The sequence below is a fragment of the Acinonyx jubatus genome, chromosome B4 (assembly GCF_027475565.1).
Source record: "Acinonyx jubatus isolate Ajub_Pintada_27869175 chromosome B4, VMU_Ajub_asm_v1.0, whole genome shotgun sequence".
In the NCBI taxonomy this organism is placed as follows: domain Eukaryota; kingdom Metazoa; phylum Chordata; class Mammalia; order Carnivora; family Felidae; genus Acinonyx; species Acinonyx jubatus.
This window is the reverse complement of record NC_069387.1, coordinates 119186579-119211151: the sequence shown is the minus strand read 5'-3', so window position 1 is coordinate 119211151 and position 24573 is coordinate 119186579. Positions and strand designations below refer to the sequence as shown.

The 24573-nt window shown below is 37.1% G+C and overlaps 1 protein-coding gene across 7 annotated transcripts in view; it reads right to left on the bottom strand.

Moving 5' to 3' along the window:
• Positions 1–24573, bottom strand: part of ANO4 (anoctamin 4) — a 412471-nt gene that overhangs the window by 88958 nt on the left and 298940 nt on the right. For all 7 annotated transcript variants that reach the window (XM_027071002.2, XM_027071003.2, XM_027071004.2 and 4 more), the window contains 5 exons: positions 20717–20823; positions 8940–8995; positions 6528–6649; positions 3053–3187; positions 1894–1990 (listed from right to left, as the gene is read on the bottom strand). In XM_027071002.2, the coding sequence (XP_026926803.1) occupies positions 1894–1990; positions 3053–3187; positions 6528–6649; positions 8940–8995; positions 20717–20823 (517 nt within the window). The remainder of the gene's footprint in view (positions 1–1893; positions 1991–3052; positions 3188–6527; positions 6650–8939; positions 8996–20716; positions 20824–24573) is intronic.

The following is a 24573-nucleotide window of genomic DNA, read 5'->3' as shown; positions in this document are numbered from 1 at the left end:
CAATATTCCAGTGTATCCTCAGTTCTATGAAATCAGTTTGGCATTTCTAATAAGAATTTCTAAAGGAAACTCTAGTTATTTCATTCTGTAGTGTTTTAGCTTTCATTTTATTAAGTTTTTAAAGGCAAGACCAAATCTGAAATCCAGAATCTAAACATCTTGTAGCCTCAATATGGCACAATGATATGTTTTCCAGTCAGATAAACCAAGGCCTAGCTACTACTGCTGTGTGACCATGGAAAAGTAATTTTTACCTGAGTAAAATCAGAGTAATAACATCTACCTTGAAGTTGCTGTAAGAATTAGAAATAAAAATGTAGGTTGCCTACCTACTTTGATATCTATAGCCTAGCTGTTATTATAATTATTATTGTTCTAGATCTTATGTTCAGTAGGATAGCTGCTCACCTAGCTCCTATAAAATCTGAACACTCTAAACTGTCCATTATGATCCTTTTAAGGGATTGTCATGGATCTCCTAAAGAGAGAACTTCGCTCCAGTCATATTTTTCCATTTGTTTTCCATAGAAAACAAATACTCCCAAGCAACAACAACAAAATATTGCTTTCCTGAGACTCCCAAAAAGCAGACTTTTTACACCTGAGTCATTCAAGCTTAATTCATGATCTTTAAACAAATTATACTGCTGACAAACCTCTTTGGGCCTCAACAAATCTATATTTCCCAAGCTCATTCTGTTAAGTTTGTCTCACTTTCTGGGTCTATCTGTATGTTCTCCAAAGACAGGGAGAATATTTTGTGCTTTTTTGGTCCCTTGCAGCACTTAGCCAAATCTTCCTAAAATCACACCTCGCTGCTGTGGTTTGGGCTCCACCCACATGGACTGGCCACCTGCACTACTGATGACATCATGGATGGGCAGGCTCCTGGGCTGTCTATCAAAGGTTCTCGTTAAAAATGAACAAAACCCTGCCATGCCAACAGTATAATTAGATAGATCCAAGCTACAGGGATTGCAGACATTCAATAAAGTCTGCCAACCCTCTTTGTATCTGAAGTCTGGGCACGTTGACAGGCAGTGGTGTTTGGAAAGTCTTCAGCAGCCCATACTCCAGCTATTGCTTTGCATTAGTGAGACTGACCGTAAGTAAAAAATAAGGAATTCAATGAATGTGTCTAAAGTTTAAATAAAAGCATAACATGGGAAAGGGACATGCAATGATATATAATAGACATAATGATGCTATGTATTTGTTCTTTTCAAAGCACTTTTCCATATAAGACTATCTTCTTTGGTCTTCAGGACATTCCATGGGGCAGAAAAGGCAGCTATCACTGTGTGCATCTTAGAGATGAAAAAGTTCAGCTTCAAAGAGACTGTCCATGTGCAAGATCAAGGAGGTAAGTAGCTGAACTAGTCTTGAATCTAAAATTTATTTGACAATAATAATGATGAAGGAGGAAAATGACGGCGGCTCTCATTTACCAAGATCTTACCATTTGCCAAGCACATGGCTCAGTATACATTTCAGCTTATTTCTTATAACCATTGTATGAAACAAGCCTCATGTTCTCCCTTTTACAGATAAGAGAACTGCGGCTCAGAGAATTAAGTAACTTGTTCTTGGACTGACAGGTGGTAAAGAGCAGAGTCAAGATTTGAATCTTTCTCTGACTCTAACAACTGTACTCTTTGCAGTTTGCACACTGAAGCTTCTTGTGATGATAATCAGAGCTAATACATTTGAAATACATATACAGTAAAAAGCATATTTGAATTAGAATACCAAGTGATAGAGGTAACTCTCTCCTACAACATAAACTTGAGAATCAAGGTCCAGATATTACAAAGAGAATACAGTTACCCTCTGTTCCTCAGGAAAATGTATGAAAGATTCAATCCACCTAAAATGCTGCGGATGTGAAATTACCTTGGCATAAACACAGCTGTCTGACAGCCTCATGAATGGACAGTATTTATCACACACAGGACACATGATGATATCTGTAGCTTGGCAGACTTCTTTACTGGAAAAGAGAACAGAAAAGGACCACTTTTTAATGACATAAGAGCATGTTTTTCCATCCAATTTCACCAGAATATTCAACCACTAAATAAGACCCAGTAGACCAGATTTTTGTCCTGATTATATTCCTAGCCTTATCTGTTATTAATGTAAACAAATGCCTGAAGATTTTAGTAATTTGATAAACCTACTTATTTATGAGGCTGTTTCTTGGCTTTAAATATTAATAAGTTAAACTCTGAAAATACATGAAGCAAAACATTGGATGTTATACCCTAAATTACACAAAAGTCATTCACAACATTGCACAGATTTGAAACAGTTTTGTATTGAATTTTAGGAACAACAAGGTACCTAAAAGTGTCTGCCTCAAACTCTATGTGTATGGTAAGTGAAAACTAATAATGGAGTAATAAATAAAAATATGATGCATTAGTTCTGGGGGGAAACTACATACCCATTAACAATTTCACCAAAAAGTAAAATATTTTTATAGGCAGGAGAATCAATCCCTTTTACTTTTGTAATCACTTCTAAAAGGCACATTTATTATTTAGGATCACTGTTCAGCCTGGCAATAAACTCTGTACAAATACCTTAAACTATATTATGGTGAGAGAGCTAACAATCCTCAACATCAATCATTCTCAAGGCCCAACAAGTTGGTAAGATGTCTTTCTGGTTTAGGTTTAAAGGGTCCTTACAAAAACACAGAATTCATAAAAAGGGATTGTGAACCTGCCACTTTGCAATATTAGAAGAGAAAAAGTAAAAAGTCAGAAAGAGAGTAACTTTTAGCCAGTGAATGGAAGTGATATTTTCTGTGGATACAGAGTGGCTTATATGCCTACAAATGTAAACCCTGCTTCCCTTGTATATGAAGACTACAGCAGCATGGATAATGGATGGAAGATCTTGTGAACTGAGCCTTTTGATTTCTTTTAGGAGTGACTGAGAAGGAGGTTAGAAGGAAAAGTGGGCCCATGATCTGGGAACATCCCCAAAGTACTACCACCCATCTCTAAATAGAAGCAAAGGTAGGTTCACCCAGAGCTCCCCATACCTGACTTGGCAGTGATCCAGAGTAATGACTCCATACAAAAAGACAAACAATCCAATGAAGGCAGCTGGGAAGAGCATGCCGGTATACCAGCCCAACCAGGCAAAATACAACCCAATCTTCTCTCCAAAGTACCGCCTGTGTAAGACACAACAGCATTTTAACCACTTTACTCATTAAGTTTACTTTGTAGTGTCCTTGCTGATAAACATGCATCTAAGAGAATAGATACTTGCCCAGACCAAATTAAGGCTCTGGGCTTCAATTTCTTCTCCTATTATTATATATTGGAAATAGAATAAACTCTTCCATAAAGGAACATGATTATACACAAGCTTCTGTAAGAACACAGAGCAAAACCCATGTGCATTCAGGAAGATATGACATTTCTTACTACAGAACCAGGAGAACTTGAAGTGTTGGTGACAACACATCATCTCATCTTTGCCATTTCCAAGCGTATGCTTGTTTGTAGCACATGTATTATAATGACGTATATTTTTAAAAACAGGAAACAAAATTACTGTGAAAAACTTTAAACACCCCTCTCAATATTCTGTAGCCTTATAAGATGTTTACAATGCTAGAATTGCATGATATTATAAAGAAAAGAACTCTAATTACTGAGATTCAATATGAAGGGACACTGAGAGCAACTTTTCCTCTTAAGTGATGATTTTTCACAAGTTTCAACATGCACCTCTAAAAATGTTTTTCAGAGACTAACCAGTCTGCCTAGTGCCCTGCAGTCTGTGAAGTTCAGAGGTATCCAGGGAATTCCTTGTTTGTTTTTTATTTTATTTTCAAACACCATTAATAACATAATTGACATACACTAGAATACAACCCAAACTGTACTTTCTATGCCTCTCAAATGCTACATGCTATTAGTTAGAAGTTCATTATTTTGTTTAAAGTTTATTTTTATTTATTTTTGGAGATAGCAATTGGGGGAGGCACAGAGAGAGAGGGAGACAGAATCCCAAGCAGGCTCCATGCTGTTAGTGCAGAGCCTTATGTGAGGCTTGAACTCACAATCCGTGAGATCATGACCTGAGCTGAAATCAAGAGTCAGACACTTAACCAACTGAGCCATCCAAGTACCCCAGAAGTTCATTACTTTTTAGTTTAATATAAGAATATTCTAATTATTTTTTTATTCTCATTCTAAACAAATGTTGTTTACCACCTATTTCCAAATACTGGCTTCTGCTTTCCTCTTAGAATGTCCAATGGTTCCTAAAAGCTCCTAAAAGATGGAATAAAGATTATCCCTTTTATCCTATCTCCCACTGTTTTCCAACAGAAATTTTTCACTCCCTGAAGGCTTCTTTAACATACATTCAAATACACAGATAAATATTCTTTTATTCATTCAACAAATAGAAACTACCTTCCAGGTGGCAAATATTGTGCTATGAACTGAAGATAAAATGATGAACAAAATAAGCATGGTCCCTGCTCTTGTGCAGCTCACAGGCTGATAGAGTAGATATACATCAACCAATTAAAGAAATAAGTTTATAATTAGAACACTGGGAAAAGGGAGTGTTCTCCCTTTCCTTTTGTGGAGTCCTTTCCACAAAAGGAGAGGAACATAATTCCACAAGTATATAAACTAAGACCATGTGATCACCTTAATTAGGGAAGACTTCTCTGAGGAGGTGACTATTAGCTAGGAAGGACTGGGGACAGGATAGAGTATTTCCATCAGAGGAACCATAAGTACAAAGAACCTGTAGCAGAAGGAACCAGATAAAATAAGGGCAGTGTGTCTGGAACACTGATAACAAGAGGTGGGCTGGTAAGGTAGGTGGAGGCTGGACCTCAGAGGGTCTTGTAAACCATGCTAAATGCATTGATCCTTATCTTGGGAGAAAGGGAAAATCATAAGAGAGTTTTAACATTCGAGGGACATTATCAGATTCATATCCCAAAAATATCACTCTGTCTGCCGGTTAGAGAATGGACTGGAAGGGACCAGAGTGGGAAAAGGAAGACCAAGTGTGGGACAACAGCCATAGTCCAGGTTGTAAGGTGAAGGAGGCAGTATGGTAGAGGAGATACTAGGGTGTGGCCAGATTCAAGAGACATGGAAGAAGCAAAATTTATAGGACAAGAGCTATTTAAGAGATGAGATTTCCTAGATACTCCAAAACTTCATACTACTCAAATCTTGCTTGTGCTTTTCCTCTCCCTTCCTTTTGGGCAATACAAATCCCAATCTCTTCCAGGCTCAGCTCTACAGAGCTTTCCACAGAAGTACCTACCCATATCTATCCTTCCCATTTTTCCAAATTGTTGTAAAACTTATAATACATTTTACCTAACTGTGCATAGTCTTGTACTGTTTTCTAGTTGTTTCGAGTATGCAGAGCCTGTTTTTATGAAGGAAACTGAATTTCTTAGACATGGTGGCTTCCAACTGTCTTTGCCAAAGGTATTTAGCATCATACTAGAAACACAATGGGTTTAACACAATGATAAACTGCAAAGTCTTAACCAAAACAATGTCAAGGACAGATATTTTGCCTGCAGTACTTTTCTGTAATTTTTAATCAGTGTATTCCTGTAATATTGGGAGTGAGGCTGGGAAGAGCACTTACTTGTATCCTCCCCACCCCCACTGTTTTAGCATGTATTGAGACTGGTCAAAAGAAAATGATCTCATCTCAGAAAATATTTTCCCCTCATCCAGATCATCTGGTTTATTTGTTACTGATACATAGAATAGTACACAATTCGTCAGTGCCCTTGGGTCAATAGGAGTAAATACTTAGTAACAAGGACTCTGGCAGGAAGAATGGCTAATTGCCCAGGGAGACAAAAATATAAAGTGAGTTGTCTTATTATTTCATTTTCCTCTGGGCTCAATTTTTGAGGGCACTAGTCAGAGTAAATCAAATCAAGCTAATCTAGGAAATGAGACATGACTTTCTCTTTTATAAGGAATCCACAAAGTGTGGACTGTTGGTACCCAATGTTAATAATAACCAGTCTGTAAATAAATAATGAGATGTCAGAGAATAATGCTGCCATGAATGCTGAAAGTTGAACATACATAAACAGTTAAAAAAGCATACATTTCCAATGTCATCACAAGTTAAAAGCAGATGTACTGATTTGACTTGCAAAATCAAAACAATCTTTAAAATTTATCAGTTGAAAATTAAAATAAGCCTGAAATTTATTACAATGACAGAATCCATATTCCCTACTTACACAGTAACTAATATTCTATTTGTCACTAATATATGTAAGCATCTTTCTGCAGTCCTTATTGATAATTTGTCAATAACAGTCACATGGATGGGCTGCTCCTTATAAAGTCCTGTGGGAGGCCTGGCCAAGTTGCCTTTTTGAGATAAAGCCAGATTTGATCAAGAGCTATGTAATTCAGACTTTTCTCTTGTCCCAGCTGACAGTCTTCCCTAATCATTCTGTGCAAGCTTTATATTTGCAGCTGGTTAAAACTCACCTTACAAGATCCAAAGGCTGGTATTTATACCACACGCCCCAGGAGGCCCAGCATTCATAGAGCAGATGTCGGTGGTTTTCCGCTCCATGGGTTCTAATGGAGTTTTTACTTCTGTAACTTCCCTGGGATAAAAACACCACTGCCAGTGAGGTAATACCCAAAAAAAGTCATAAGGAAAATCTGACAGTAATACTAGTCTATTATGGCAAGAGTAGTGATAGGGGTCATATAGGAAAGAAATGGATACATATTATTGAAGGCAAAGCAGTTATTGTGGACATAATCTTGTTGATGGTGCTGTGTAGTAAAAAGCACATGCTTGTTAGAATCAGGCAGGTTTGAACTGAGTTCGAACTCAGTTCTGCTATTTTTTAGCTGGAAGACCTTAAATTCTCTGAGCCCTGGATTCCTAATTCATAATGGAACTAAAATATCTGCCTCATTAGATGTCTTTCATGGTTTGAATGAATAAAGTGTCTTGCCCAGAACACATGCCTAAGACTTAGTTCCACTTGTCTCAAGACAGGGTAGTTGGTAAACAGCCATAGCTGTTCCCTTGCCTTGTCCACACAAAACCCTAAAATATAAAATCTGGATATAACCTCAAAATTACAACAATTCAAATATAATTCAACCACTTCATGGAACAAATGACGAGACAAAGGGCCGGGACAGGTGCAGGTTTTTCTGAGTTCAGTTAATGGCAATGCTAGTTTCACAAACAGAAAAAGCATTTTCTGGAAGTGGACTAATTATTAACGTTAATCTGAGAAGTTCTTTCTTGTGGAAGGTGAACCAGGCTGAAAGACAAGAAACTCAGGTTCTAGTCTCAGGTCAACAAGCTCACACAGTGACTAGAGGTGGGTTAACCTTTCTCTAAACCGCTATTTAAAATTTTAACATGAAGCGTTGGCAACAATGTCTGCTCTTCCTGCTTTCCTGCCTTTAAAGGTTATTATGAGGTTAAATAATATAAGCTAAACTGAGAGTAAAGAGTCAAAAGAGCAATTATCTTATTGTTGTTGCTATTACTGATTTGGAAGTTCTCTTCTCATAGAATACAGGGCTTTACCAAGATATGGAAGCCACAAAGACACCTTGAGTTACTCCATGGGGTTTCAAAGCTGCATCTTCTTAGACCTCCTCATACCTGCCACCTACTCGCCTACACAGATACTTCTGCTCCCCTACTATTGCTCACTACGGACAAGGGCTTGGCTGTGGGAGAATGCAGTTGTCTTCGAAACCTTTTTGGGGCCATGCCAACTAATAACTACAGGAGGCCACATGATGTTTTCTGGGGAAATCTGTCTTTAGAGTTCAGAATCACCTGTGTGTGGCTCTAGAATACCTCTGGGTCAAAATGTTTGCTTTTGTCATACTGAAAGAATCATTCCTAAAATGTTTCATGGCAGTCTGTAAACAGGGTCTCAGACTAAAGCTTCTAGTTTTCTTAATGAATAAGATTTGTAAAATTCTGTATCACCTTTGTGTGCTTGTAGTATTTAAAACAACAGGGGCAGTACTCTAAGCCAAATAATAAAAGGTATGTTTTGGAAAGACTTGCCATTCATGAACTGTTGGAACAGTTCTCCAAAGTTTATTGGCAAACTGTTAACATCATTGCTAGTATAAGGCTTCTGGAAATCACTCCCAGGAGTTCCAGCCTGGCTAGTTTGTGAGGTCCTACAAGGCATGGGCTGTGATAGTCATCTTTCTGCTGTGTCACACCGTGACTGGTACAAAGTAGGGGCTCAATACCATGAAGATGAGAACCATCTTTCAACAATCATGAGGATTAAGTCCCTGTAAACCTATGTGTAAAAGAGAATTCTGGGTTAAATAACCCAAAACAGAGTTAAGGGTAATCACAATTACATTTACTAAAATCCTTATAGATGACAAAAACCATGAAGCAAATAAAGAGAATATCAAAATTTATGTAACTTAAATGAGCAATAATATGTACAATACTATTCATTTCCATTCATCACCCTCTGGTTACCAGAGACTTTTCAAAATGGCTCCCCCCCTACTCTCGAAGAAATAGCTATAAATTTCTTTGTTGCAGAGACTATATATTTCAGCAACATTTTCCCCATGGGTGTGGTGCCTCATGCAAATTTTCAATGCTTCTCTAATTTTATGACTTGGAGTCCCTCAGCGATTCCTCTGAACTCATGCTGAGTGACTCTTGACTCAAGTATTCTTACAATTACATAAAGATACATAAAATAAATCTGTGCTGGGGGAGAGACGTCACAAGGCAAGTAGGCCCTCCCTCATTATCCATTGAACAAATTAATTTCACTCTGAACAAATGTCGTATCAGCAAACTCAATTAATGACTATTCCCAGAAGGTGATTTAATAACAAGAAATTGACAGAGGAGGAGGAAAGGCAGGACAATACCTCGTGCAAAGGAAATGCAGCTTCATAGGAGCCATTGGTAAGCAAACGATTCAGACCTAAAATGATAAAAAAGTTGAGTTTGAACTAATACTGAGTTTGAATCCTCACAATGTTCAAGACTAATGTGAGGGTGGTACTTTTTTGGAGCAAGCAATCTAGGTTTTCAAAAATGATTTGAACCCAGTTGGGGACTCAGTTTGGAAAGTTTTGCTATGTGCTAGCAAATTGGAATCAAGGGCTGGGAAATCAGATTTTCAGATAGAAACCAAACAGTGACGCATACCTGGCACAGAGACAAGAATGTATTGAGAAAAGTGGATACATTTATCATACCAAAAAATGATTTTCTTCCAGGAGCTCTTTTTATATTTTGATCTAGAAGCTTCAATGTAGATAAATCTAACCCTTCTGCATTGGACTAGTGGTATGACTTTGAAAAAGTTCTCTTGCCCTCAGGCTTTAATTTTCTCATATATAAAATGGGGGAAGGGTGTTAGGTATGTGGATTATTTTAAAAATAGCTTTATTGAGGCATAACTGACATACGACAGATGACAGAGATGTAAAACACACAATCTGAGAAGATTTGACTTACATATGCACACCTGAAACCATCAGCACCAAGAGAGCAAATATATCCATTACCCCAAATACCCTAAAGTTTATCATGCCACTTTGGAACGGCACTCCTCCCTATGCCATCTCCAAGGCAACACTGATCTGCTTTCTGTCATTATTGGTTTGCATTTTCTAGAGTTTTGTATAAATGGAATCATCTAGCATTTACTCTTTTTTTGTCTGAATTCTTTCACTCAGGATAATTACTTTGAAATTCACCCATGTTGTAGCTCATTTTCATTGTTGAGTATTCCATCATACGGATATATAACTATTTGTTTCAATTTTGTGGAAGAGTTTTTTTAAATTGTTATTATTTCTTGAATGGCTCATAGAATTCATATATAAAATAATCTGGGCCTGCAGGGGTATTTTTGTGAGAAGATTCTAAAGTACAAATTCAATTTCTTTAATACATATGGGGCTAACTAGGTTATTTCTTCTTTTTTTAAGCTTATATACGTAAGTTTATTTTTTTGTTTTTATTTAAATTCCAGTTAACATATAGTGTTATGTTAGTTTCAGGTGTACAATACAGTGATTCAACATTTCCATACATCAGCTGGTGCTCATCACAAGTGCACTCCTTAATCCCATTTATTTAACCCATCCCCCACCCATCTCCCTTCTGGTAACCATCAGTTTATTCTCTATAGTTAAAAGTCTGTTTCTTGATTTGCCACTCTCACTTTTTGTTCCTTGGCTCATCTGTTTTGTTTCTTAAATTCCACATATGAGTGAAATCATATGGTATTTGCCTTTCCCTAAATTATTTTGCTTAGCATAATACTCTTTAGCTCCATTCATGTCATTGCAAATGGTGAGATTTCATTCCTATGGCCGAGTAATATTCCATTATGTATGTGTACCACATCTTCCTTACCCATTCATCAGCTTGTGGACACTTGGGTTGGTTACTGTAGATAATGCTGCTATAAACATTGGGATGCATGTCTTGTTTTGAGTTAGTATTTTTGTATTTTTTTGATAAATACCTAGCAGTGCAATTGCTGGATTGTAGGGTAGTTCTATTTTTAACTTTTGGGACAACCTCCATAATGTTTTCCATAGTGGCTGCACCAGTTTGCATTCTCACCAACAGTGTAAGGGGGTTCCCCTTTCTCCACATCTGTGCAATCTACACATTTAATGCAGTCCCTATCAAAATACCGACAGAATTTTTCACAGAAATAGAACAAAAAAAATTTGTATGGAACCACAGAAGAACCTAAAGAGCCAAACTAATCTTGAAAAAGAAGAGCAAAGCTGGAGGCATCACAATTTTGGACTTCAAGTTATATTACAAAGCTGTAGCGATCACAACAGTATGGTACTGGCACAAAAACAGACACAAAGATCAATGGAACAGAATAAAACACCCAGAAATGAGCCCACAATTATGGTCAATTAATCTTCAACAAAACAGGGAAGAATATCCAGTGGATAAAAGACAGTCTCTCTAACAAATGGTTTTGGGAAAACTGGACAGCAATATGCAAAAGAATGAAACTGGACCACTTTCTTACACCATACACAAAAATAAATTCAAAATGGATGAAAGACCTAAATGTGAGACAGGAAACCCAAAACTTCTTTGATATCAGCCATACACAGCAACTTCTTTCTAGATATGTCTCCTGAGGCAAGGGAAACAAAAGCAAAAATAAACTACTGGGACCACATCAAAATAAGAAGTTTCTTCACAGTTGAAGGAAACAATCCACCAAACTACAAGGCAACCTATGGAATGGGAGAAGATATATACAAATGACATATCTGAGATACACATTCGAGAATATATAAAGAACTTACACAACTCAACACCCAAAAAACAAATAACCCAATTTAAAAATGTGCAGAAGACATGAATAGACATTTTTCAAAAGACATCCAGATGGCCGAGAAACACATGAAAAGATGCTCAACATTACTGATCATCAGGAAAAGTGCAAATCAAAACTACAATGCGATATCACCCCACACCTGTCAGAATGGCCAAAATCAACAACACAAGGTTATTTCTTCTTGAATGGGTTTTGATTATTTTCATCTGTCAAGAAATTTGTCCCTTTAAGTTGTAAAATTTATTGACAAAAGATTATTCATAATAAAAGATTATTAAAAATATTCAGAAAATTTTTGGTGAGATCACCTTTCCTATTCCTAGAAATTTAGGAATTTGTGTTTTCTCTCTTTACTACCTGATAAGCCTGGCTAGAAGTTTGCATTAGTGTTCTATCACTGTGTAACAAATTATAAGATATATTGTAGCTAAAAACATTATTATCTCACAGCTTCTTTTAGTCAGAAGTCTGGATATGCTTCACCTAGGTTCTCTGTTTTGGGTCTCACAAAGCCAAAGCAAAAGTTTTGGCTATACTGCATTCTTACCTGGAAGTTCAGCTAGGAAAGGAGCCACTTCCAAGCTGCCTTACATGATTGACAGAATTGATTTCCTTGTGGCTACAATATTCATGGCAACTTGCTTGATCAAAACCAGCAAAGGAGAGAGGGAATCTGTGTCACTGCAAGTTTCTGAGCTGGGGACAGGCCTAAACCTGATTAGGTCAGGCCCACCCAGAATGATCTTCCTTTTGATTAAGTCAAAGTCAAACTGATTAAGAACTTTTCCACATCTGGAAGATCTCTTAAGCTTTGTAATGTAACATAATCACAGGAGTGACACAATCACCTTTTCAATATTCTATTGGTTAAATTTAAGCTACAGTTTCTGCTCACACTTAAGGAGAAGGAATTACACAGGGCATGACTCACTGGGAAGTCACCTTGGGTGTATCCACCACAAGGTTTATAAATTTTTTTGTTTATTTTATATTTTTCCCCAAAGAAACAGCTTTTGGTTTCAATGATTTTTTCTATTGTTTTTTCTGTTTTCTATTTCACTGATTTCTTCTCTTTTATTATTTCCTTTCACCTACCTACTTTAATTCCCTTTTCTTTTTGTTTCTTAAGGTGGAAGGGGAGATCATTAATTTGGGCATTTCTTTTCATATACAGCCATATAGTATTATAAATTTCTTCCTAAGTACTGCACACTTTTTCATATGTTGTTTTTTCATTGAATACAACACACTGACTTCTCTTTTGATTTCTTCTTCCACTGATGAGCTATTTAAAAGTGTATTAGTTTTAAATATTTGTAAAATTTCCAGAAATTATCTTATTAACATATAATCTACTTCCTCTGTGGTCAAAAAACATACTCTATAGGACTTGAATCCCTTTAAATCCATCAATCATGTTTTATTCCCCCCCAAATATGCCAATCTTGGTAATGTTCTAGGTGTACTTGAAAAAAAATACATATTCTGCTGTTGTTGGTAGTGGACTGATCTAAAAGATCAATTAAGTTCACTGGTAATGTTATTCAGGTCTTCTAACTCCTACTGATTTTCTGTCTATTTATTCTATTAATCACTGAGAAAGAAGTATTGGAAATACATGACTATAACTGTGAAGTTGTCTATTTCTCTTTGCATTTCTGTCAGTTTTTGCTTCGTGTCGTTTGAAGCTGTAGGCTTTTAGGATTGTTATGTCCTTCTGATGAATTGACTAAATTCATTTTTATCCCTGGTAATATTCTTTTCTCTGAAATCTATTTTTATCTGGTATCAGTATAGCCTCTTCAGCTTTCTTTTGGTTGGCATGGTATAACTTTTTTGAACCTTTTACTTTTAACCTATTTCTGTCTTTATATTTAAAGTGTGTTTCTTGCAGGCAGCAAAGAATTAGGCCTTGCTTTTTTTTTTTTTTTTTACTCGGTGTATTAACTTCTCGATTTTGGATTGAGCTCTTTAGAGCATTTATGTTCCATGCTCTGCGAATGATGAGGTGTTCCAATAACACTGGAAATCCTTTGTGGTTGTTCTTTCACTGACTTTGGATAGTTTCCTAATACATATCCACTAATCAGTAGTCAGCTAAATACTTGAGGGGGGACCTGCTGCTGATCTTCAGAGTTCTCTCTTGGTGGAACTTTCTACTTTATGGTACTCTGTTCTGTGAACTCTAACTGCCTTGGTCTCCTTGGACTCTCAGCAACATCTTCTCAACTCAGGCAGGCTACCAGGTTCTGCCTGGGTTCTCCTTCCCTAGACTGCTATCTAGAAACTATGTCAAAGTAGCAAGTGGAGACAATTATGGGGCTCACCTTATTTGTTTTCTGTTTCTCAGGGATCCCTATTCTTGGCTGCCCAACATTTGATGTCTTGAAAATAGTAGTCTCATACTTTTTTTTCTGTTTTCCCTTTGATCGTTTCAGGTGGGGGAGTAAATCTTGTGCCTGTCACTCCTTCTTGGCCATCAGTGGAAGTTGAATGTGTTGACCTTTGAAGTTTCTTTCAGATCAAGAATTATGCTACTTCCTAAAATGTACCTCAAAGAAGTTGACTAGAACAATGTCTCTCAAGTGACTAATAGGGGAATGCTCCCTATGCTTTAGATCCTGATTAGAGTGCATAGGCTTAGCCTCAGTGGGAGATAGAACATACACTGATTCACTTTTTACTGATGGAGGGTCAATCAATGTTCAGGTACTTTTAACCACCGTAACATAGTACTGTGTTTTAAGATGCTTGACATTAACACTAAATGTCTAAGGAAAACATGTGAAGTACAAGTATCTGTATTGCTTTTGTATTTTGTCTAGCAGGCAGGAGGCCCTCAATAAATACCTTTGCAACAAATGAATAAAAATGATTATGTGGAAAACTCTGATTCCCTGGAGTCTCTATTGAGAATTCCACATATCTCAGCAACCAACTTTCAAACATCCCAGATATTAGAAAAAACAGAATTGACAGGGACCTAATAAGAGACTCTGTTGATGACCTCTGTAAGCGTATCATAATTTATCAAAGTCCTGCAAAATGAGAAAATAGTTCCTACTTGAAGTCTGCTACTCCACTAACTTCCCCTTTGAGTACCAATTTTGAAAATACAAGTCAATTTCAAAAGTTATTTCATGTACTTATATTGTTAAAAAATCTTAGTTGATCTATTAATTGCTCTATTTTGAAAATGGATTTCAACAGGTTTGATTTTCACAGTTGTAACAAATTCAGAGTGAATCAGGAAAACTTACATAGTGTAGTTTACACTCCAGCAAAATATCCTTATGAATCATGTTTACAAATCAGTATTTTTGTATTATTTTTGGTCACTATTAGCTCATGGAAGATGTCACTTTCAGAAAGAGTTTAGGTAGAAAATAACATTAGATAAACATTCTATCAATAGATTAAAATTTCTTCTAATATGTTATTTCTTTTATTTACAAAACCAAAGATGACAATGAAACACTGAGTCAACCGAGCATTTGTACTTTTACTCCATGTTTTTTAGCACAATGCCTGACTCTGTGTTAATAATTTACTCTCTGATTGGTCATTTCTAAATTAGATACTTCTCCAGGTCATCATTACCAATTTTCAAAGCACTGACCTGATGAATGAATAAAGAGTATGTGAGATATATATGTGTGTACCACATACACACATATATATGTGTACACACACACACAATGGACTTTTTCCTCAGTCATAAAGAAGAATGAAATCTTGCTATTTGCAATGACATGGATAGAGTTAGTATTACGCTAAGCAATATAAGTCAGTCAGTCAAAGACAAATACCAAGTGATTTCACTCATGTGTGGAAGTTAAGAAACAAAACAAATGAGCAAAGGGGAAAAAAAGAGGGAGGGGCAAACCAAGAAACAGACTCTTAACTATAGAGAACAAATTGATAGTTACCAGATGGGGGGGGGGGGTGGCGATGGGTGAAACAGGTGATGGGGATTAAGGAGTGCACTTGTGATGAGCACTGGATGTTGGGTTGAAGCGTTGAATCACTATGTTGTACCCTTGAAACTATTATTACACACTATGTTAACTAACTGGAATTTAAATAAAAGCTTAAAAGATAAAAAGCATTGGGGTTCTTGAATAGAATTCTCCTTTTAACAAATGAGAAACTTTTACAAAGATCATTTATAACTGGTAACAATACATTTCCCACACTCCTCCAGAATATTTACAAATCACTGTCTCGGTCCTTTGGTCTTCATCTTGACTATTTGTAAAAATAGCTCACATTTTGAGATGCAAAAGTTAAGTTATTGATGAATGGCCTCATTGTACACAATTTTTTACTGTCTAAGGATGCTGATGATTAGACATTGTGTTTAAAACATTTTCAATTCAGTTCAAGAAGCACTCATACTATGTGCCAGAGAGTGTGCTAGGCAATGATGATACGAAGATGAATAAGGCAGCGTATTTACAACTAAAGAGCTTACTGTCCAGACTAGCAGTTTTTAGCTACAGTCTCAATACACTAGCATGTTATAATAAATTGTGAGATGTGTTGCAAGTTATAGCACCAATATTAGCGAAGGCACTGTTTTTAAAAATTTGTATTTTATGAAATAATTCAGAATAGCTACTATCATAATCATTTCACTTCTGCTCATTTCTTTCCTAGCATTTTTATGATACAATGTTAACTGAAAAAGTTATGATAAAAGGGAAGTGTAATATATCTTGTTTGTTAAAATTACATGAGCAAATAGGGGATACATATTTAAAAAGTAATTAATATTTATGTTGTTGAGTTTAGCCATTCTGACAGGTGTGAGGTGGTATCCCACTGTGGTTTTGATTTGCATTTCCCTGATGATGAGTGATGGTGAGCATCTTTTCATGTGTCTGCTGGCCATATGTATGTCTTCTTTGGAAAAGAGTCTATTCCTGTCTTCTGCCCATTTCTTCACTGGATTATTTGTTTTCTGGGTGATGAGTTTGAGGAGTTCTTTATGGATTTTGGATACTAACCTTTTATCTGATAGGTCATTTGCAAATATCTTCCCCTATTCCATAGGATGCCTTTTAGTTTTGTTGATTGTTTCCTTTGCTGGGCAGAAGCTTTTTATTTTGATGAAGTCCCAACAGTTCGTTTTTGCTTTTGTTTCCTTTGCCTTTGGAGATGTGTCTAGTAAGAAGTTGCTATAGCTGAGGTCAAAGAAGTTGCTGCCTGTATTCTCCCCTAGGATTTTGATAGTTTCTTGCCTCACATTTAGGTTTTTTAAATCTATTTTGAATTTATTTTTGTATATGGTATAAGAAAGTGGTTGATTTCATTCTTATGCATGTTGCTGTCCAGTTTTCCCAACACCATTTGTTGAAGACACGGCCTTTTTTCCATTGGAAATTCTTTCCTGCTTAGTCAAATATGAGTTGACCATATAATTGTGGGTCCATTTCTGAGTTTTCTAATTCTGTTCCATTGATCTGTTTTTGTGTCAGTACCATACTATCTTGATGACTACAGCTTTATAAAATAGCTTGAAATCTGGAATCATGATGCCTCCAGTTTCATTCTTTTTTGGGATTGCTTTGGCTATTTGGGGTCTTTTGTGGTTCTATACAAATTTCACAATTGTTTTTTTTTCTACCACTGTGGAAAATGCTGGTGGTATTTTGATGGGGATTGCAGTAGATGTGTAGACTGCTTTGGATAGTATAGACATTTTAACAATCTTTGTTCTTCCCAGCCATGTGCATGGAATGCATTTCCATTTCCTTGTACCCTCTTCAATTTCTTTCTGTAGTTTTCAGAGTACAGGTCTTTTACTTCTTTGGTTAGGTTTGTTCCTAGGTCTCTTGTTTTTGGTGCAGTTGCAAATGGGATTGATTCCTTGATTTCTTTTTCTGCTGCCTCATTACTGATGTATAGAAATGCAACAGATTTTTGTACATTGATTTTATAACCTGTGATTTTGTTGAATTCATGTATTAGTTCTAGCAATTTTTGGTGGAGTCTTTTGGGTTTTTTACATAGAGTATCATTTTGTTTGCAAATAGTAAAAGCTTGACTTCTTCCTTGCTGATTTAGCTGCCTTTTATTTCTTTTTGTGGTCTCATTGCTGAGGCTAAGACTTCCAGTACTATGTTAAATAGTAATGGTAAGAGTGGACATCCTTGTCTTGTTCCTGACCATAGGGAGAAGACTCTCAGTTTTTCCCCACTGAGGATGAGATTAGCATGGTCTTTTATATATGGCCTTTATGATGTTGAGGTATGTTCCATCTATCCCTACTTTGTTGAGAGTTTTTGTCAAGAATGGATGCTATACTTTGTCAAATGCTTTTTCTGCATCTATTGAGAAGATCATATGGTTCTTATCCTTTCTTTTAAGTTATTTAATACACCAAAATATTAATGGTGGTTCTTTTTGCATGGTAGAATTTTCACAATATCATTGAAAATAAAGAATTCAAGATAATGAAAGAAGAGTTGTACATGGTTGCTTATTAAATAAACATTCCAGAAGTAGTTGCCATAGGAATTCACAGGAAGAAGAAAGAATACCTTCAAGCTGGAATGGTCATGGAGGACTTTATGGAGAGGATGTGTCTCAAGGATGGTTGACTGTTGCAGAAAATATAAAGATGTGCTAACCCACAACCCCACTGAAGTTAATAAAGACCTAAATCAGGTTCAATTTTACGATACCCACCTACATGGACTCTCACTGAACTTATTATTTCAGGTGTTTTCAGATTTGGACTAGATAGCTCTCATTTTCTCTGTATTATATTTTAATTTATGCAGCTTGGGATCAAAGCAGTTTTTGGCAGCTTCACCATACTAATGACTCACTGAGCTTGCATTCAACTAAGCCTCTCAAGTCTGTTCCTCTCATGATGTTGTTGAGCAACATTTCTCCCACACTGTACCAGGGGAGTTGTTTTGCTGAATTCGAGTGTAGGACTTTACATTTACAAACTATTAAATGTCACCTTGTTGGATTTGGCTAAGATTTCCAGATCACTGAGATCTCTTATGCTCTGGACTCCAAAGACAAACATATTTAATGCATCCCTCCAGAGTCTACCCGACCTGAAAGCTTGATGGGTAGGCTGTTTAAGCCATATGCCAGGTATCAATTTATTTGCCTCTTAATTCCAAATATATTTTCATTGCCTACTTTGCAATAATGGAGCTGGACCTTGTAAATATTTTTTCTTTACCAGGCTGTACAATGTTAGGCTTTGTCAGTAAAGGGCACTGGAAGGACTCTGGAAGAGTAAGGAGTTTGCCTTCCTGGTACCAGTATGCTCCTCTCAGCAGGCTTCTGCAACACATGGCTTCTACGGCACCAACTTCCTGCAGTGCATGGTGGCCGGTAGCACATGGTACTGTCCCAAGCGCAGGTATTTCCTTAAACAGTTTCACAGAGCAGTGCTGTTGGTGCAACACCTCCCAATGAATGGCTTCCCTGGAGCCCCTCCAGGCAATTTCTGCCAGCAACTCCAGAACACTGCTCTGCCACCTAGTGAACCACAGCCGCACCATTTCCAGCAGAGTCTGAATCACAGCTTTGCTGGGGGGAGTCTTCCCAAAAGTGGCAGATGCTCTTAATATCTGCTATTTCTTTATCCTTTAGAGTTCTCTTTACCCTTTACTAGCCAATCCCTGATTACTCCAATCCTCTGTCATAGTTTTTATATTAAATTTTCCCTATAAAAATTATGTGTGATTTTTGTCTCCTGACTAGATCCTGAGTGATATAGGTCATTATTCAAACTACTGATAAAAAGCTTGTTTGGACAGAAATAAGGACAAAGCCACCCAAATCCTCCTGATAGATGATAATCTGTTTAATAATGTAGAAAATGTGATAAAATAATATGGAAAGATTCTCATAAAAAAGTCCCAAATATGAACTGTGAATGTCCATTGATAGATGAATGGACACAGATGCGTTGTGCGTTTATATATTTACACACACACACACACACACACACACACACTAGAATAATACTCAGCCATTAAAAAAGAATGAAATCATGCCATTTGCAACAACATAGATGGATCTAGAGGGTATAATACTAAGTGAAGTCAGAGAAAGACAAAAACCATATGATTTCACTTATATGTAGAATATAAGAAACAAAACAAAGAAATAAAGGAAACAAACCAAATGATAGACTCTTAATTACAGAGACAACTTAGTAGTTACTGGGTGTGTGTGTGTGTGTGTGTGTGTGTGTGTGTGTGTGTGAAATAGGCAAAGGGGATGAGCACTTATTATGATGAGCACTGTGCATAGAATTGTTGAATCACTATATTGTACACCTGAAATCAACACCACACTGTATATTAATTATAGTGGAATTTAAAAATGAAGTTAAATAAAATGAAAAATAAAATACATATATAAGAATATGCTAAGTGAAATAAGTCAAACAGAGAAAGACAGATACCATGTGTTTTCACTCTTACGTGGATCCTGAGAAACTTAACAGAAGACCATGGGGGAGGGGAAGGGAAAAAAAAGTTAGAGAGGGAGGGAGGTAAACCATAAGAGACGCTTAAAAACTGAGAATAAACTGAGGGTTTATGGGGGTGGGAGGGAGGGGAAAGTGGGTGATGGGTATTGAGGAGGGCACCTGCTGGTATGAGCACTGGGTGTTGTATGGAAACCAATCTGACAATAAATTTCATTTAAAAAAAAAGAATAATGGAAGTTATTTAATGGAGGAAGTGATTACTTGGAGAATTTCCTTATGTGTGACAGTTCATCTCTGCACTTGCCTAGAACAACTCCCCCGCTATCTTCCCATGTTGTCCCCTTCTTGTCATCAGGTATCAGTTCAAATCCTGGCTTCTCAGTGAAGCTTCCTTTGACCACTCCATCTCATCTTGATCTCCACCCTCCACCCCTTGCCAGTCTATCTCTGTAAGATCACCCATTTCAATTTCTTCATGTTATTCACTGTATTTACTTATTTGTTTATTGCTGGCTTTTAACTTCTTGAACATATGCTCCATAAGATAACCATGCCCATCTCCCCCAACATCTAGCCCACTGCCTGGCACATAATGGGAACACCATAAATATTTATTGAACTAAGAGAATTTTTCCCTGATCTTACATACATGAGATAACATGCTATTTTTAAAAGATCTAAGGGTGCTATCAAGGTTTTACACTTGTGAGTTATCCATCAGGGGAGTAGAGGTTTTATAAATCATGAGAAGTTATAGAATTGATATACACTTTATAAAACCAAAGGAAAAAAAGTCTGTAATCTCCCAAATCAAATGTAGCTTATTATACTAATATGCTACTTACCAATTTTGTTTTTTCCTTCTTCATACTTTATTCTTTGTAAAATGTGATGTACGATTCTACTTCTTGTGGCATTGTTGAAGAAAGTGTCTTTGTTGTGTATGATGAAGCTGCACACACATATTGAAAACACAAGCTGAAGGTTAATTGGAGGTGATGAATCTAATCTTTGACATAATTTGGTGTTACTCATACAGAGGTGTCTTCAATCAGTCACGGAGGGTGGGTCTGGAATAGCATGAGAGAGCCCAGAAATCACACCAGAGGTAGGAGGCTCACAATCTCAGTAGTTTCAGTTCTTAGTCTCCTGAGCATTAATATAATTATGTCAGGAAGGAGCTGGAGCTAAAAACAATTAAGAATACTTAAAATAAACTAGCAGTAAGTCTAGGCCTCATATCTTGTTTTTTTTGTTGTTGTTGTTTGTTGTCATCATTGTTTTTTTCCCCTCAGTAAGGTCATTAGATAAATTCAACCAAAAATTTATTTTGTTTTTATCTCCTCTTGTCTTCTAACCCACCTCCTTCCCTGTCAAGTCAACCACCTGATTTTTCAGAAATTTTAAGATCTCAAGCTGGTTTGGGTGGTAGATATGGAAGTTAGGTAATAAGCTCTGGTCTGGCTCAGGGCCTCTGTTCCATTCCCACACGCCTTGCTGGATGGGACTCCTCTCCTAAAGCAATACTTAAAATTGCTTTCTTTCTCAGCCAGTGGCTGACCCAGCCTCTAAAGTTTCTTACAGGCATCACACACCAAGACACTGGGTTTTCCAGATGTCCCTACCCTACTGAGAGGTTTTTCAGGTGACAGAGCTTCTAAAACCACATAATCCAGCACGAAGTGGCCATGTCCTCCCTTCCCAGGATGTGTTAAGTGATAAGTGGTACAATATTAGAGATACTATAAGTATAACTGCTTCATAAATTGTAAAGTTTATTAACTCAGAAAACTTTTATTGGGTACCTCCTCTGAGTCAGACACCATGCAAGGCATATCAAGGTTGGCAGCCATTACCTTCAGAACCAAGCTCAGAAGTCACCTCCCCCAGCAGGCCTCCTCACCCCTCCAACTCCACTGCTCCCCGGCAAGAGTTCAGTACTCCCTCCTCTGTGCTCCTTCTTCTCTTGTAAGCACATCAATTTACTGATTATTCTCTGTTGTAATTCATTTGTTTTCATTCATTTATTCACTCATTCATTCAACAAATGTTTATTGAGGGCACTATCCAGGGTACTGATTACACAGTAGTAAACAAAACAGATAAAAACTTAGTCTTTGAGAGGCTTACAGTCTAGGGGGGGGAGACAAACCATAAAGGAAATGAACATGATTGTATGGCTGAGATAGGCAGAATCAACCTCTCTTTGCAGGTCTGTATCTCACACAAGACTGTGAACTCATTCAGGACACAAGGCTTAATCATACTAATTTCTGTAGCCCCAGGATCTATTGAGTGGCTGGTACAAATACAGGTACAGGTTTCTGAATTGTAGTAACTGAGGGCCTTTGGGGTTAATGTTGGGGAAATTTGCCAATGTTTTTCTTCAAGTGGATAGATTTCCAAGAGTTGTTCAGATGGTGGAAGGAAAAAATAAAACTGGCCTACAGAAGATAGTCCGGGCATAGGGTTTAGTTTGGGAACAACTGGGAACATGAATTTGGGATAACATAAAAAGGGGAGAAAGGCCAAAGAATATGAAGATAAAATATAAATCATGTGAGCTGATTCCCTGGAGAAGTATTTTTCCTCTCACTTTCAACTCCCCAGGATTATGTTATAGAAAACTGTTCTCAGAAAAAGTAATTTGACTTGGTGGATGACAGATAAATGCTATGTGGGTGAATTAGAAAGCTGCAGAGCTTATCTTGTATTTTCTTCAAGGTTTTCTGAAAACATTTTATCGCATCAAAGAGGAAGAGAGGAAACCAAAAGTTACGTTGAATGCAGTTCCTTTTATCTTATCTTCCTCTGCTTTTCCACCTTCTTTAAGACAGACTATCTCATTTTAATACCAAATAAAGATGCCATAAAGAAATAGACAAATAAAAAAGCCCATTTTTGACTCACAATACTAGATGATAACTGAAAGCTGATAAGCATGACCATCCTTGACAGGACAATTCTGGCCTAAAAGCCCATGTCCCTCCTCCATTAAACAGTTTTCTACTTTCTCCTCCTTTTATAGTACCACATTACATTTTGTGAGCTCATGTAATAGTTCTCTATAATAAGCACCACAGATGAGCTTCAAAATTTTGTTTTCCTCTTCCTTATATCTAGGTTGTACCTGGAGCTTGGAGATTCTACAGTGGGAACAAATATATAGGGCATGTGCCAAGCACTATTCTAAATGTTCCAGGTACATTAACTCATTCAATCCTTACAATAACGCAGGACATAATATTTTATAGATCCATCTTACAGGTGAAGAATCAGAGAAGGTGAATGATGCACCCAAAGTCACTCAACTAAGGGGGAGAGCTAGGATTTAAACTCAGGCAGTGTGGCTCCAGAGGCTGCCCTCTTACCCACTCCACTCATCTCCCTTTGTCAGAAACCTCCTGATTCCTGAGGGCTGACTCTTGTGATCAGCCCAAGAGCTGCTTTGCCTGGAATGCTTTCCTTGCTTCTAGTCATTCTTTGAGCATCGATTCAGGACACATCTCCAAGGGTCTTCCTTGACCCCCTCCCCCCTCCCCTGAAAAGTAATTTGGTGTCATAACAAGAGAAAGGAGAAAAACATTTAATAGAAGAGGAAGATGAGCATTAAGTTCTAATATTACCCATTATTCCCTTTAAGACTTTGAAGTGAGACAGTCCACAGACTAAACCCTAGCTCTGTCACATACTATGTGGTATTGGGACTCTCCCTCAACTTCCCTGAATCTTGGTTTCCTCATCTGTGAAATGGGGATAACACCGTAATCACTCTCATGGCATTTCTGTAGAATCAGGTGAGATGACGAGCATTGGAGAACCTCACTGTCTGGTGCTTAATAAGCTCTCAGAGTTAGCTGTCATCATTGCTGTTGCTTCTATGACATCATAGAGAATTTGCCTGCCTACATGCCTGACTTCTCTGGATGAACTTGAGGGCAAGGACTAGCCATGCTCATCTCTATACTTCCAGCACTAATACAGGGGTTGACAACTGGCTCAAATGAGCTGACCTTCTGGAGAACACTTGTTAACATTGGGGGCTATGAGACTAATTATCACCTCTTTATAACTTGGCAGCTACTGACTGCTTCCTGGAAATATTTCCACCCATTTAATCTTTCCAGCTACCACCTGAACCATTCTCTCTATGCTGCAAAGGGTTTTCTTACAGGATGTGGAACAATCTCATTTTCTATGTCACCCTTTCAAACTGAAGGGCTAAGAGAAGGCACAATGATGTTTCTTGACATCATTGTTCTCAAGTCTTCCTTAGTAACTTAGCCAAAACAACTTTCTTCAAATAAAATCACACACATACATGCATGCACACATGCATGCATTATGTAAGCTGAGCTGTTACAGTAAACATAAAACTTGGGAGCTCAGTCTCAGAGGTATCAGGGATCCACAAAGGCTTAGAAACTCTGCTTTCATACATTACTGATGGGTCAGAAAACTAGTACAAATTCTACAAGGGTCATTTGACCACGTCTATCAAAATTATATATAGGCTAATTATATTAATAGCTATATAATTATGTTATATATAATATATACATATCTTCTGACCAGCAATTCTTTTAGAAATTTATTCTACAAATACACTTTACCCATGTGCAAAGTGACATATAACCAAAAACATTCATTATGGCATGGGTTATAACAGCAAAATTCTAAAAATGACCTAAACAATTCATCA